This window comes from Erythrolamprus reginae, chromosome 9, assembly GCF_031021105.1.
Source record: "Erythrolamprus reginae isolate rEryReg1 chromosome 9, rEryReg1.hap1, whole genome shotgun sequence".
In the NCBI taxonomy this organism is placed as follows: Eukaryota; Metazoa; Chordata; class Lepidosauria; order Squamata; family Dipsadidae; genus Erythrolamprus; species Erythrolamprus reginae.
In genome coordinates this window covers 44,284,028-44,299,903 of record NC_091958.1, presented here as the reverse complement: position 1 = coordinate 44,299,903, position 15,876 = coordinate 44,284,028, and the positions used below count along the sequence as shown (strand labels likewise).

The 15,876-nt window shown below is 44.3% G+C and overlaps 1 protein-coding gene across 2 annotated transcripts; it reads right to left on the bottom strand.

The window, feature by feature from the left end:
• Nucleotides 1-4,974: 4,974 nt before the first annotated feature.
• On the bottom strand, nucleotides 4,975-8,439 carry NHLRC4 (NHL repeat containing 4). 2 transcript variants are annotated; one of them, XM_070761049.1, is made up of 3 exons: nucleotides 8,272-8,439; nucleotides 8,049-8,125; nucleotides 4,975-6,580 (listed from the first exon to the last, which is right to left on the bottom strand). In XM_070761049.1, exon 3 carries the CDS (start codon nucleotides 6,577-6,579, stop codon nucleotides 5,488-5,490), a length of 1,092 nt encoding a protein of 363 aa, XP_070617150.1. In that variant the 5' UTR covers nucleotide 6,580; nucleotides 8,049-8,125; nucleotides 8,272-8,439; the 3' UTR covers nucleotides 4,975-5,487. The 2 variants fall into 2 exon arrangements, with proteins under 2 accessions (XP_070617150.1, XP_070617151.1); XM_070761050.1 differs by lacking the exon at nucleotides 8,049-8,125 and having other exon boundaries at nucleotides 8,272-8,375.
• Between the last annotated feature and the right edge of the window lie 7,437 nt (nucleotides 8,440-15,876).

The following is a 15,876-nucleotide window of genomic DNA, read 5'->3' as shown; positions in this document are numbered from 1 at the left end:
TCCTAAATATGCCCATGTTATACCAACACTCCGCAGTCTGCATTGGTTGCCGATCGGTTTCCGGTCACAATTCAAAGTGTTGGTTATGACCTATAAAGCCCTTCATGGCATCGGGCCAGAATATCTCCGGGACCGCCTTCTGCCGCACGAATCCCAGCGACCGGTTAGGTCCCATAGAGTTGGCCTTCTCCGGGTCCCATCGACTAAACAATGTCGTCTGGCGGGACCCAGGGGAAGAGCCTTCTCTGTGGCGGCCCTGACCCTCTGGAACCAATTCCCCCCAGATATCAGAGTTACCCCCCACACTCCTTGCCTTTCGTAAGCTCTTTAAAACCCACCTCTGTCGTCAGGCATGGGGGAATTAAGATATTCCCTTCCCCCTAGGCTTACAAAATTTATGCATGGTATGTCTGTATGTATGATTGGTTTCTTAAATTGGGGTTTTTTAAACTACTTTTAATATTAGATTTGTTTACATATTGTTTTTTATTGTTGTTAGCCGCCCCGAGTCTACGGAGACGGGCAGCATACAAATCTAATAAAATAAAATAAAATAAAATAAATAAATAAATAAATAAATAAGAAACACTGAGGGAAAGGCAAAGAGGAAGAGGAAGTAGAAAGATGAAGGGAGAGAAGGAGGTGTGGAAAGAAGTAGAAGGGGGAGAGAAGGAGTAAGGAGGTAGTAAAAGGAAATGGAGAGGAATGTAAAGTAAAGAAGAAATACAGACTGATGAATAGGATTCAAAAATAGGTGCAAAATAAGTTTGTTAACTGAGTTCAAATATGTAATATATTGATATATTTTAAGGTATGTGTGTAGATATATAAATGGAATTGTGGAGAAAATTTTTAAAAATGTATAAAAGTTTCAGAAAGACTGAAATAAAACAATAATATAAAGGTCACATTACATCAGTTATCAGCATATTGCCCCCAACAATATTAAATTCATATGCACATTAATTACACCCATGCACACACAATCATAGAACAGAACTTGCAAGTTTACTCATGCGCAGCATATAATTTGATACCACAATACAGACATTACAATCACAAAACTTCACTAATGATTTACACACATATGAAACACTGTTTGCTTACATCAGGCACGGATTTAGCTTTTGTTTCATACTGACCTGATTAAATGTACGGTAATGCAGAATGTGGAAGCTCTGGTAGCGGCTTTTCAGTTTGCCAAATGCTCCCTCCTGACTGCACCAAGAGCATTGAAGGCAAATTAACCGTTGCTGTCCACACCCTGGGCAGAGCACATAGCTTCCCTTCCATGGAAGGTCTGCATCCTCCAATTTCCTGATAAGCTCCATGCCATCTCAACTATTATCTCTTTGAGGATTAGCCTTGGTTGCCTCCAAAATATTTTGTTGGAAGCTGATAACTCTACAGAATGGCTCAGAATTTTCCTGTACACCATTTCCTCTTTAATATCTGTCTTTGTGACAGTGTGTATTATTATTATTATTATTATTATTATTATTATTATTATTATTATTATTATTATTATATTGTTGTTGTTTTATTATATCATTATTATTATTATTATTATTATTATTATTATTATTATTTAGATTTGTATGCTGCCACTCTCTGAAGACTTGGAGCAGCTCACAACAAGAAAACAAAATACAAATCCAATGATTAAAAACCAAAACAGTTAAAAACTCTTGATTTTAAACCACTCATACAACCCAAACAAACCATACATAAAACGGAGCGGCCGAGGGGAATCAATTTCCCCATGCCTGGTGACAAAGGTGGGATTTCAGGAGTTTGCGAAAGGCAAGGAGGGTGGGGGCCAGTGTTCCCTCTAATTTTTTGGGGGGGTGGGCGGAAAAGTATAGTGTCTGAGCGGCAGTCCCTTCGGGACTGGCCGGCACAGAAATAATAAATTTATTTATTTATTTATTTATTTTATTTATTACTTAGATTTGTATGCCGCCCCTCTCCGAAGACTCGGGGCGGCTCACAACACGTAGAACAAATCATAAATAATGTGACAAGTTTAAAATATTTAAAGATTTAAAAAAGACCCCATATACTAACAGACATACACACAAACATACCATGTATAAATTAAACATGCCCAGGGGGAGATGTTTCAGTTCCCCCATGCCTGACGGCAAAGGTGGGTTTTAAGGAGTTTACGGCAGGCAGGAAGAGTAGGGGCAGTTCTAATCTCCAGGGGGAGTTGGTTCCAGAGGGCCGGTGCCGCCACAGAGAAGGCTCTTCCCCTGGGGCACGCCAACCGACATTGTTTAGTTGACGGGACCCAGAGAAGGCCCACTCTGTGGGACCAAATCGGTCGCTGGGATTCGTGCGGCAGGAGGCGGTCTCGGAGATATTCTGGTCCAATGCCATGAAGGGCTTTAAAGGTCATAACCAACACTTTGAATTGTGACCGGAAACTGATCGGCAGCCAATGCAGACTGCGGAGTGATGGTGAAACATGGGCATACCTAGGTAAGCCCATGACGGCTCTCGCAGCTGCATTCTGCACGATCTGAAGTTTCCGAACACTTTTCAAAGGTAGCCCCATGTAGAGAGCATTACAGTAGTCGAACCTCGAGGTGATGAGGGCATGAGTGACTGTGAGCAATGAGTCCCGGTCCAGATAGGGCCGCAACTGGTGCACCAGGCGAACATTGGGAAAAGGCCCCCCTCGCCACAGCTGAGAGATGTTTTTCTAATGTGAGCTGTGGATCGAGGAGGACGCCCAAGTTGCGGACCCTCTCTGAGGGGGTTAATAATTCCCCCCCCCCAGGGTAATGGACGGACAGATGGGATTGTCCTTGGGAGGCAAAACCCACAGCCACTCCGTCTTATCCGGGTTGAGCTTGAGTCTGTTGACACCCATCCAGGCCCCAACAGCCTCCAGGCACCGGCACATCACTTCCACCGCTTCGTTGACTGGGCATGGGGTGGAGATGTAAAGCTGGGTATCATCCGCATATTGATGATACCTCACCCCATGTCCTTGGATGATCTCGCCCAGCGGTTTCATGTAGATGTTAAATAGCAGGGGGGAGAGGACCGACCCCTGAGGCACCCCACAAGGGAGAGACCTAGGAGTCGACCTCTGACCCCCCACCAACACCGACTGCGACCGGCCAGAGAGGTAGGAGGAGAACCACTGGAGAACAGTGCCTCCCACCCCCAGCCCCTCCAGCCGGTGCAGAAGGATACCATGGTCGATGGTATCGAAAGCCGCTGAGAGGTCAAGGAGCACCAGGACAGAGGATAAACCCCTGTCCCGGGCCCGCCAGAGATCATCCATCAACGCAACCAAAGCGGTTTCCGTGCTGTAACCGGGCCTGAAACCCGACTGCCGGGGACCTAGATAATCGGCTTCTTCCAAGGACCACTGGAGCTGGAGTGCCACCACCTTCTCAACAACCTTCCCCATAAAGGGAAGGTTGGAGACTGGACGATAGTTATTAAGTACGGCTGGGTCCAGGGAGGGCTTCTTGAGGAGGGGGCGCACAAGCGCTTCTTTATAGAGTGTTGGAAAAACTCCCCTCCCCAAGGAAGCGTTGGTAATCTCGTGGGCCCAGCTCCATGTCACCTCCCTGCTGGCCGAAACCAACCAGGAGGGACACGGATCCAGTAAACAGGTGGCGGAACTCACAGCTCCAATGGCCTTGTCCACTTCATCAGGTGTCACCAGATCAAACTCTTCCCAGACAGGTGGACAAGTACGTGCCCCAGTCACCTCGACTGACTCATTTTCAGTCGACTCTGTTTTACAATTGGAGTCGAGGTCGGGCCGGATCCGAGCGACTTTATCAGCGAAAAACGTGTTAAACTCCTCGGCACTACTCTGCAAGGGCTCCCCAACTCCCCCCTGGTTGAGAAGGGAGCGGGTCACCCTAAACAGAGCGGCCGGGCGGGATTCCGCTGATGCAATCAAGGCGGCATGGTACGCGCATCTTGCCGCCTTGAGCGCCACTTTGTAAGTCTTAATAAAAGCTCTTACAAGTGTTCGATCAGATTCAGACCTACTCTTCCTCCATCGCTTCTCTAGACGTCTCTTTTGGCGTTTCAACTCCCGGAGCTCCTCGTTGAACCATGGGGCTCTACAGGGTCTAACGCCACGGAGAGGTCGCAAAGGCGCAATCCGGTCAAGAGGCCCCGCTGCAGCCCTGTTCCAGGCCTCTGCGAGAGACTCTGCCGAACTGTGGACGAGTGCCTCTGGAATAACCCCAAGCGCCGTCTGAAAGCCCTCTGGGTCCATCAGGCGTCTTATTTATTTATTTAGATTTGTATGCCGCCGCTCTCCGCAGACTCGGGGCAGCTCACAACAAATAAATAAACAAACAAACAAACAAACAAACAAACAAGCAAATAAAAAACCCACCCTGTTTTGCCTCAGAGAATTTCAAAATAAAATACTGTACTGTGTGTCTATAACAGTGAGCTCATAATAGGGCAACTCTATCAATATCAAAATGCCACTTAAATAGTTGAGCTAGTTTCAAACTAGATTTTGATTTTCTTTCTCTCTTCCTTACTCCCATTCTTTTTCTTTCTCTTTTCCTTCCTCTCTTTCTGTTTCTCTCTCTTCCTCTCTTCCTCTCTCTCTCCTTCCCTCTCACTCTTTCCCTCTCGGCTTCTGGGCAGGTTTGGAAAACTCTGAGTTCATGATGATTTTTAAGTGAGCGATTGCTCACTGCTCAGCTTAGAGGGAACTATGGTGGGGGCAGTCCTAATCTCTGGGGGGAGTTGATTCCAGAGGGTCGGGGCCACCACAGAGAAGGCTCTTCCCCTGTGTCCCACCAGACGGCATTGTTTTGTCGACGGGACCCGGAGAAGGCCAACTCTGTGGGATCTAATCGGTCGCTGGGATTCGTGCGGCAGAAGGCGGTATAAAAGACACTCTTTCGGTATAAAAGACACTCTTTCATTACATAATAGAAATAGAAATACTAGAAGGAGAAATAAGAGAAAGAGAGATAGAAATAGAAGAGAATTTTATTGGCCAAGTGTGATTGGACCCAAGGAATTTGTCTTGGGGCACATGCTCTCAGTGTACATAAAAGATAAATTCGTAATAATAAATTGAAGAGGAAAAATAAAAGTATTATATGAGACCAAATATGAATTGTAAGTATGCTAAACGATATGAATAACTGTATAAGTTTTGATAAAAAAAAAAATAAGATCGTGATAGTCAAGAGAGAAATAAGATATTTCTCTCTTTTTAAATGGTGTTTTTTCTTCTTTTTGTTTTTTTCTCCTTTGTTTTTCTTCTCTCTCCTATCATTGACTTGCTTGTTATTACTATCGTTATTATGATTATATATATGGCAAGTTATTTTTGTAAATACATAGGTCGTTTAAAAAAATAAAAATAAAATTTATTTTAAAAAAGAGATAAATTCATCAAGACTAATCATTAATCTCTTGCTCAACAATGGAAATTTTTGGCTCGGTCGTAAATTGAGGACGAGGAGAGTGGAGATTCCTTTACCCTGCCTTCCCTCGAGGGGAGTAACTTGGATTGTCACCAGGTATAATGTCAGGATAGTAATGGGGCCTCACGCGATATTTGAAGACTTTGACATCGTTGTCCCCACTGTCGGTGACAAAAAGCGACCCGTCCGTGGCACAGGCGACGCCGGTCGGTCTGAGAAGACCTTTAGATACCAGACAGATTGGAGATCCGTTCTTAGGAAACAGGTGCACTTTTTGCCGCTGTTCGTCCACGACGATAACATTGCCTTCCTTATCGGCGCAGATCCCTGCCGGGTTGCCAAACCGGTGGCTGTATTTGCTGCTGATGGAAGAGACCAACTTATGGCTGTTGTCGAAGAGTTTGACTTCCCCGCATTCTTCGCTCACTGCAAACCCGCCGTCGAGGAGGTTGCAGACGTAGCGCGGCCCACTTAGGTTGGGGACGGAATGCGCGTTCCGCATCTTGAAATCTCGGTCCAGGCCAAAGACGTGGACTTTCCCTTCGGTGTAGTCAGCCACCAATATCCTTCCCGATGCGTCCACCGCAATCCCTCTGGGGGAGCAGAACTTCCCGATCCTGAGCCATTCCCCCTTGGAGAACGTGGAGCGGTCGTTGAAGACGTGGACCGTTCCGTTCAGCATGTCAGTGACCGCCACCATCCCAGCTCGGGTGATGGTCACGTCCTCGGGTAAGAACACCTCCTTCTTCCATTCCACGCAGGGGATGGACCGAAACACCTGGCCGGAGCGATTGAGGACGTCCACTCTGGGTGCGTTCTCGGTCGTGATGTAGACCACCCCATCTGGGGAGCAGTGGATTCCACACACTGCTCCGTAGTGGTCCCTGTTGGGGTTTGAGATCCTCCGGACGAGGTCATCTTGCCGGTAATAAAGGTGGTTTTTGATATTGTCCAGGTCGTGGCAGATGACCCTGGCTTTCTCCACCAGTTGGTGAACTTGGTGGTCAGTCACCAGGCCCATGCCCGGATGGTTGGTCAGGAGAGGGCTGGCTTTCTGAAAAGTGGCGTCTGATTTGACTTGCAGGGTATAAACCGTCTTCAGAAGTTTCTCCTTGCGTTGCGTGTCTTCCAAGGTATAGTCCATCCTTTCAAACAACAACAACACAATTGTTAGATGGTCTGGGAAGGGTTTCGGGGAAGGTGGGGGAGATAGTTCTGAAGACTACATGGGGAGGAGGGAAAGGCCACAGTTTTAGATGCAGAAGATTCCAAGTGAAATAGAATTTTCCACTCCGATGGGATGTATTTAAAACGGTGGAATTCTTGGTGTTCTCTGAGCTCAGTTGTTTTCCTGCACATCTTTCATTATCCAACTAGGTAGAAACATAGAAACATAGAAGTCTGACGGCAGAAAAAGACCTCATGGTCCATCTTGTCTGCCCTTATACTATTTCCTGTATTTTATCTTAGGATGGATATATGTTTATCCCAGGCATGTTTAAATTCAGTTACTGTGGATTTACCAACCATGTCTGCTGGAAGTTTGTTCCAAGGATCTACTACTTTTTCATTAAAATAATAATTTCTCATGTTGCCTTTGCTCTTTCCCCCAACTAACTTCAGATTGTGTCCCCTTGTTCTTGTATTCACTTTCCTATTAAAAACACTTCCCTCCTGAACCTTATTTAACCCTTTAACATATTTAAATGTTTCGATCATGTCCCCCCTTTTCCTTCTGTCCTCCAGACTATACAGATTGAGTTCATGAAGTCTTTCCTGATACGATTTATGCTTAAGACCTTCCACCATTCTTGTAGCCCGTCTTTGGACCCGTTCAATTTTGTCAATATCTTTTTGTAAGTGAGGTCTCCAGAACTGAACACAGTACTCCAAATGTGGTCTCACCAGCGCTCTATATAAGGGGATCACAATCTCCCTCTTCCTGCTTGTTATACCTCTAGCTATGCAGCCAAGCATCCTACTTGCTTTTCCTACCGCCCGACCACACTGCTCACCCATTTTGAGACTGTCAGAAATCACTACCCCTAAATCCTTCTCTTCTGAAGTTTTTGCTAACACAGAACTGCCAATGCAATACTCAGATTGAGGATTCATTTTCCCCAAGTGCATTATTTTACATTTGGAAATAGTGTTCCCTCGATTTTCGCAGGTTCGAACTTTGTGAATAGCCCCGACTCTCTGGAACCAGCTCCCCCCAGAGATTGGAACTGCCCCTACCCTCCTTGCCTTTCGTAAACTCCTCAAAACCCACCTTTGTCGTCAGGCATGGGGGAACTGAGATATCTCCCCCGGGCCTATACAATTTATGTATGGTATGTTTGTATGTATGTATGCTTCATAATGGGTTTTTAAAAATATTTTAAATTGTAAATTATTAGATTTGTCATGAACTGTTTTTATTGTGTTGTGAGCCGCCCCAAGTCTACAGAGAGGGGCGGCATACAAATCTAATAAATAATAATAATAATAATAATAATAATAATAATAATAATAATAATAATAATAATGAGCTTGTGATGCTTCGCTTAATGACTGCACCACTTAACAACAAAACTCCCCAGTGCTTATTACAGTCATAAAGGCAAGGATTACCTGGAGAATGGCCCTAAAATCTAAGTCACACTGTTGAACAGCCTTTCTTCACCAGCCCTTTACCGCCTGGATAACACCTGTTTGAGGAAGTAGAGAATGATTTTACATAAACGGGCTTCACACCAAACAATACAGCTGTGTAAGTGATCAACCAGCTGCCCACCTTTTCCAGCAAGTAGCCCAATTTTAACCTAGCAAGCATTCCCAGTTTCATATACTGTACCTGTGATCCAAGTTGAATAAATTATGTTCCGGCTCTTTAACTTGAACACAACAGCGGGTTAACAGGATCTGTTTCTTGTGATACCCTGGTGAAATTAGTCACCTAGGGCTTTGTTGTTAGTGACAGGAATGTCCTTTGCTGAGCCATGCTTGTGTCAATAGGATAGTTTCACCCTGTAAACACATAGACACACGTATTAAATACACAACAGAAGGATCCTTGATGGCATTTAGGCTGCGTAAAGTGAAAATTGTAAATGAAATGACATGAGCAGCCCAATATCAATCTAATATTCTGTGCCAGGTTTTTGAAATTGGGTTCACCCTTTATGATTTGTCTTTTAAGTGTCTTGGGTAAACTCAGCTTTTGGGGTCAATAAATCAAGTTTTTTGCCTTAATGCTCTATAAAAACAGATAGAGAAGATAGATGCTGAAGATAGATAGATAGATAGATAGATAGATAGATAGATAGATAGATAGATAGATGATAGATAGATAGATACGTAGATAGATAGATAGATAGATAGATAGATGATAGATAGATAGATAGGTAGATAGATAGATATGTAGATAGATAGATAGATAGATAGATAGATAGATAGATGATAGATAGATAGATAGATAGATAGATATGTAGATAGATGATAGATAGATAGATAGATAGATAGATAGATAGATAGATACGTAGATAGATAGATAGATAGATACGTAGATAGATAGATAGATAGATAGATAGGTAGGTAGGTAGGTAGGTAGATATGTAGATAGATAGATAGATAGATAGATAGATAGATAGATTGATAGATGATAGATAGATAGATAGATAGATAGATAGATAGATACATACATACATACATACATACATAGATACATAGATACATAGATACATAGATAGATAGATATATACATAGATACATCTCGTAGGGTATTCTATTTCGAGTGGAGGAATGAAGGGTTCTTCTGGTGAAGTATCTTTGGACATTTTCAAGAGTGTTAATGTCTGAGATGCGAGATGGGTTTCAAACAGATGAGCTGTATTCGAGGATGGGTCTGGCAAAAGTTTTGTAAGCTCTGGTAAGTAGTGTGAGATTGCCAGAGCAAGATAAGAGAGAGAGAGAGAGAGAGAGAGAGAGAGGGAGATTTCAAATAAAGTATAGCTGAGCACTATCTGTGGAGATCCTGCCTTCTTACAAAAATATTTAGGTCCCCAGAGTTCAGATATATAAATCTTCAGAAACTTTTATTAGCGGAAGAACCAACTAATTCAGCATAGAATAATAGAGCTGGAAGGGACCCTGGAGGTCTTCTAGTCCAACCCCCTGCTCAAGCAACAGAGCCTCTACCATTCCGGACAAATGACTGTCCAGTCTCTTCTTAAAATCCTCCAGTGATGGACCACCCGCAACCTCTGAAGGCAAGCAATTCCACTGGTTTCTTTTTAATGATCTCTTAATGATGGCTTTTTCTGCTGCCCTGAGACGCTTGATTTAGAGAACAAGTTGACCCCCTCTTCTCCATGACAGCTTCTCAAGTTACTGGAAGCTGCTAATCGTATCGCCTCTAGTCCTTCTCTTCATTAGACCGGACATACCTGGTAGTTTGAGTGGGACCCGAGAAACCTGGATTCAAATTCTTTCCATTATTATCAACTTTGGTAGCTGCCTCGGGCCACCTCCCCTAACGTAGCTTGGCAGCAAGGGCCATGTGGTCAAGGACTGGGATTATGCTCCAGTTGGATGGATGGACACTCTAACAATGGGAAAGTGAATTAATAAGTGATAATTTGATCCCTGCTGCCTAGTAGGTCATAACTCAAGAACCTGAAGAAAGCCAAATTGGGACCTTTTGGAAGTCCAGAAAGCCATGGGCTTTAGAGGGAGCGTTAGTGACTTTTGGTGGCTTCTAAACAGGATGTGACAAGTCTTCGTCTCTGGAAAGGTGAAGGAATGCCGGAGGCTTTCTTGGTATGTTTATCTCCATGATTAAAGTCACAACAGCTCCACAAAAGGTCAGAGTTGGTTGCCGAGTGCCATTGTTTTCACAAAACAAGGAAGAAGCAAAATAAAAATGCAGCTCTCCACCTGTTTCCTGGTTCTCCAGCTCAGCAACTCAGATTACCTGTTGGGTTGAGTTATTGAATTCACACAATAAAACTAGTTCCGGACAGAAAGCATTCAGCTTTGTGCCCAGCGGTGAAGATCCAATTCTGAGATAGAACTTCACATGTCCTTTTAAGTTATTACATTTGGAATTCTGGGAGTTGAAGTCCAAGAATCCCAGCGACCGGTTAGGTCCCAAAGAGTTTATTTTATTTATTTATTTATTTATTAGATTTGTATGCCGCCCCTCTCCGAAGACTCGGGGCGGCTAACAACAATGAAAAGACAATGAAAACAAATCAAATATTAAAAATAATCTAGAAAACTCCAATTTAAAGAACCACTCATACATACAAGCATACTATGTACAAATTCTATAAGCCTAGGGGGAAGTGAAATTTCAATTCCCTCATGGCTGACGACAGAGGTGGGTTTTAAGGAGCTTGCGAAAGGCCAGGAGGGTGGGGGCAACTCTGATATCTGGGGGGAGCTGGTTCCAGAGGGTCGGGGCCACCACAGAGAAGGCTCTTCTCCTGGGTCCCACCAAACAACATTGCTTAGTCGATGGGACCCGGAGAAGGCCAACTCTGTGGGACCTAACCGGTCGCTGGGATTCGTGCGGCAGAAGGCGGTCCCGGAGATATTCTGGTCCGATGCCATGAAGGGCTTTATAGGTCATAATCAACACTTTGAATTGGCCTTCTCCGGATCCTGTCGACGAAACAATGCTGTCTGGCTGGACCCAGGGGAAGAGCCTTCTCTGTGGCGGCCCCGACTCTCTGGAATCAACTCCCCCTGGATATTAGGACTGCCCTCACCCTCCTTGCCTTTTGCAAACTCCTTAAAACCCACCTCTGTCATCAGGCATGGGGAAATGGATTCCCCTGAGCCGTTTCCGCTTTATGTATGGTCTGTATGAGATGTATGATTGTTTTCTATATTAAGGGTTTTTAAATTGTTTTAACCTTTGGATTTTTATTGTTTCTTGTTGTGAGCCGCTCCGAGTCCTCGGAGAGGGGCGGCATACAAATCTAATAAATAATAATAATAATAATAATGAAAAGTAATAATAATAAAAAATATCTTCAAGTTGCCAAGGTTGGGAAACACTGCCTTAGAGGACATGGTTCAACAAGGCTTCAGGTCACTCAGAATGGTTTACACACTATCTGGATTGTAGCTAGACCAAACTACAAACAAACAAACAAACTATGTTTTGGGCAAAACAAACTACCCAACGTCCAGATCGAATGCTTTGTTACAGTTTCAATGAATGAGCACTAGGTGGGGCTGTTCAGCCAAAAAATCAAAGAGAAATAGATAACAGGCCTAAATATTCTTCCCCAGGTTGACTATTTCTGGAACAAAAACAACTTCTTTGTCATTTGTACTGTATTTTAAAATTAGAAAAGATGAGGGGCTATTAAGCATGCCAGGCATGAATCAGTTTAACGTGGAAACAAGGAGGAAGAGGCCGACTCCCAAGATAGGATAATCAATAATCCAACAAATGGTATAAAATCGGGGGTGGGCTGCTGCTTGGATTGGGGGGGGGGGGACGCAGCGAAAATGGAGCTCCACCCCAGAGAACCCAATTCTGAAAGATGTTGAAAGAAAATTTATTTATTTATTTATTTATTTATTTATTTATTGGATTTGTATGCCGCCCCTCTCCGAAGACTCGGGCGGCTAACAACAATAATAAAACAGCATATAATAATAATCCAATACTAAAAACAGTTAAAACCCCATTATTATAAAAACCAAACATACATACACACATACCATGCATAAAACTGTAAAGGCCTAGGGGGAAAGAGTATCTCAATTCCCCCATGCCTGGTGGCAGAGGTGGGTTTTACGCAGCTTACGAAAGGCAAGGAGGGTGGGGGCAATTCTAATCTCTGGGGGGAGTTGGTTCCAGAGGGCCAGGGCCGCCACAGAGAAGGCTCTTCCCCTGGGTCCCGCCAAGCGACATTGTTTAGTTGACAGGACCCGGAGAAAACCCACTCTGTGGGACCTAACTGGTCGCTGGGATTCGTGCAGCAGAAGGCGGTCCCTGAGATAATCTGGTCCGGTGCCATGAAGGGCTTTATAGGTCATAACCAACACTTTGAATTGTGACCGGAAACTGATCAGCAACCAATGCAGACTGCAGAGTGTTGGTGTAACATGGGCATATTTGGAAAAGCCCATGATTGCTCTCGCAGCTGCATTCTGCACAATCTGAAGTTTCCAAACACTTTTCAAAGGTAGTCCTCTTTGGGCAGCCTCTGCGTTCTTCCCGAAAACATTTTAAAACCCCAAAGCCGGCGATTCTGCCACAAAGTGTCTAGAAGTGTCTCCTTCACTCCTCCTCACATAACAAATTACCCTACTCCTCCAGACTTCAAATACTACATCTAGACAATTTACAACTACGTCGCCTCCGAACTGATTTAACTGTTCTTCATAAAATCATACATCATAATGTACTCCCTGTCAGCGACTACTTCACCTTTAACAACAACACAAGAGCACGTCATAGATAAAAACTGAATGTAAATCGCTCCAAACTTGACTGCAGAAAATATGATTTCAGCAATAGAGTGGTCACCGCCTGGAACTCATTACCTGACTCTGTTGTTGCTTCCCCCAACCCCAAAATCTTCAACCTTACATTATCTACAATCGACCTCTCCCCTTTTCTAAGAGGTCTGTAAGGGGTGTGCATAAGTGCACTTTTGTGTCTAATGTCCCTGTCCTACTGTCTTATTATCCTTTCTATTACTACGTTCTATTTATGTTGTGTTATGTTAATATGTACTACAATACTATACTTGTTTGACAAGTGTAGTATTATACTATACGTACTTCAGAGAGGGGCGGCATATAAATCTAATATATTATTATTATTATTATTATTATTATTATTATTATTATTATTATTAATTAGACTTGTATGCTGCCCCTCTTTGGAGTGGCTTAGAACGGGCTGTAAACCACTGTGAAGCAGCATATAAATAATTTTAAATAATTTTAGGATTTTTAGGGTTTTTAAAAAATTATATTAATTGGATTAGATGTACTACTATGTTTTATATATGTTGTGAGCTGCCCCGAGTCCTTGAAGAGAGTGGCATACAAATCCAATGAATGAATGAATGAATAAACAAACAAATAAAATAATAACAATAGCACTTATACACTTTACAGCCCTTTCTAAGCAGTTTACAGAGTCAGCCTATTGCCCCTCAACAATCTGGGTCCTCATTTTATCGACCTTGGAAAGATGGCAGGCTGAGTCAACCTTAAGCCTGTTGAGATTTGAACTGGCGAACTACCGCCAGCAGTCAGCAGAAGCAGCTTGCAGTACTGCACTCTAACCACTGCGCCACCAAGGCTCACTTAGATAGAGGTGCTATTGCTGCAGGATCTGAGAACACCAGTTAATCTTAGCAGCACAAGGTGGCCTCCACGGATGAAGGCATGCGATGTGACTTCAGATCGGAGCAAAGCGGGCTTCCATCCTCGCTCACCTGAGACCAACCCAGATGCCTATCAACCCTCCAGAAAGCAGGCTAACAAATGCCTTTAGGTGGGTCAAATCACCGTGTAATGGGCTGGAGAGAGCTGGGTGCCCGCGGGGCCTGATGAGAGCCAGGATAAGGTCCGCGAGTTCTTCCGACCCCTATTCAATTATGGAAACATAAAGCTAAACGCCTTTGCCTTTTGAACTTGCAGTCTCGTTGGCCTCGTCCGCTCTCTGCCCTCCATCCTGCAGCCCGTAGCGTCATAAAATCCCCCTCCCTTTCGCCTCGTTTTACCTCCCTGCCAGCTATGTAGCTTTTTGCGTCCTTTCGTTGTTGCAGTTAAGAAAGAGTGTGGCACAATGAGCTTAAAGCCATTGACCTTGGCTGCATCGTCTGGCATTGGAGTCCAGAATCTAGGGCAAAGTACAGGTAGTCCTCAACTTACAACAGTTCGTTTAATGACCGAATTTGCAATAGCACTGAAAAAGTGACGTGCAAATGTTTTTCATACTTTCAATATTCCCATGGTGATGTCATCAGAATTCAAATGCAAGGGTGTCCAGCCCAAACTGGACGCTCCCAGGATTCAAGAATGGGGGTTTGTCCTGAGGAGGGGGGCGTGAGAGGACGGCCGAAGTTTGCTACACCCCCTCCCCACCTCCCGGCCCGATCCTCTGGGATAGGGAACCTCAAACTTGGCAACGGTGGTGTCCGGTGCTTGGGCCATTTATTTTATTGACTATTTTTATTTGGTCGGTTTTCATGCTGCCCTTCTCTGCAGATTTGGGGCGGCTTAGAAAAAAAACAATAAAATAAAATACAATATGACGAGTGAAACCCAACCTAACACTAAAAGTAATAATTAAAACCCCAATGGTATAAAAAAAGTGTGGCCTGGAATGCAGCCGGACTGGACCTTGGCGGCTTAGCCAACCATGCAAGCTTGGTGGGGGATGGTGGAGGGGGCAGAGCATACCCCATGGATGGAGTTGGGGGCCTAGGACAGTGATGGCACCTATGACATGGGTGCCACAGGTGGTAGGCAGAGCCATATCTGCTGGCACGCGAGCCGTTGCCCTAGCTCAGCTCCAACGAGCATGTGTGTGCCAGATTTTTGGCTCACACAGGGGCTCTGGGAGGGTGTTTTTGGCTTCCAGAGACCCTCCAGGGGGATAGTGTCCGGGAACTTCAGGTCGTGCAGAATGCGGCCGCGAGAGCAATCATGGGCTTTCCCAGATATGCCCATGTCTCGTAACACTCCGCGGCCTGCACTGGCTGACGATTAGTTTCCGGTCACAATTCAAAGTGTTGGTTATGACCTATAAAGCCCTACATGGCATCGGACCAGAATACCTCCAGGACCACCTTCTGCCGCAAAAATCCCAGCGACCGATTTGGTCTCACGGAGTTGGCCTTCTCCGGGTCCTGTCAACAAAAAAATGCTATCTGGCGGGATCCAGAGGAAGAGCCTTCTCTGTGGCAGCCCCATCCCTCTGGAACCAACTCCCCCGGAGATCAGGACTGCCCCCACTCTCCTTGCCTTTCGAAATCTTTTGAAAACCCACCTATGTCTCCAGGCATGGGGAAATTAGCACACCCCTTAGCTATTGAAGTTTATGCATGGTTTGTTTGGCTTGTATGATTGCTTTTTTATAAGGGTTTTTAAACTGTTTTTAAATATTGGATTTGTATTTGTTGTATTGCTTTTCTTGTTGTGAGCTGCTCCGAGTCCTTGGGGAAGGGTGGCATACAAATCTAATTAATAATAATAATAATAATAATAATAATAATAATAATAATAATAATTTTAAAAAAAGAAACAACAACAAAACAACAACAACAACAACAACAATAATAATAGGGGAGGCCATTATTACCCTCCCCCAGCTCCAAGGAAGCCTTTGGAGCCTGGGAAGGGGGAAACATGACCTACGGGGCCCATCAGAAGTTGGGAAACAGGCCATTTTCGACCTCCAGGGAGCCTCTGGGGGGGG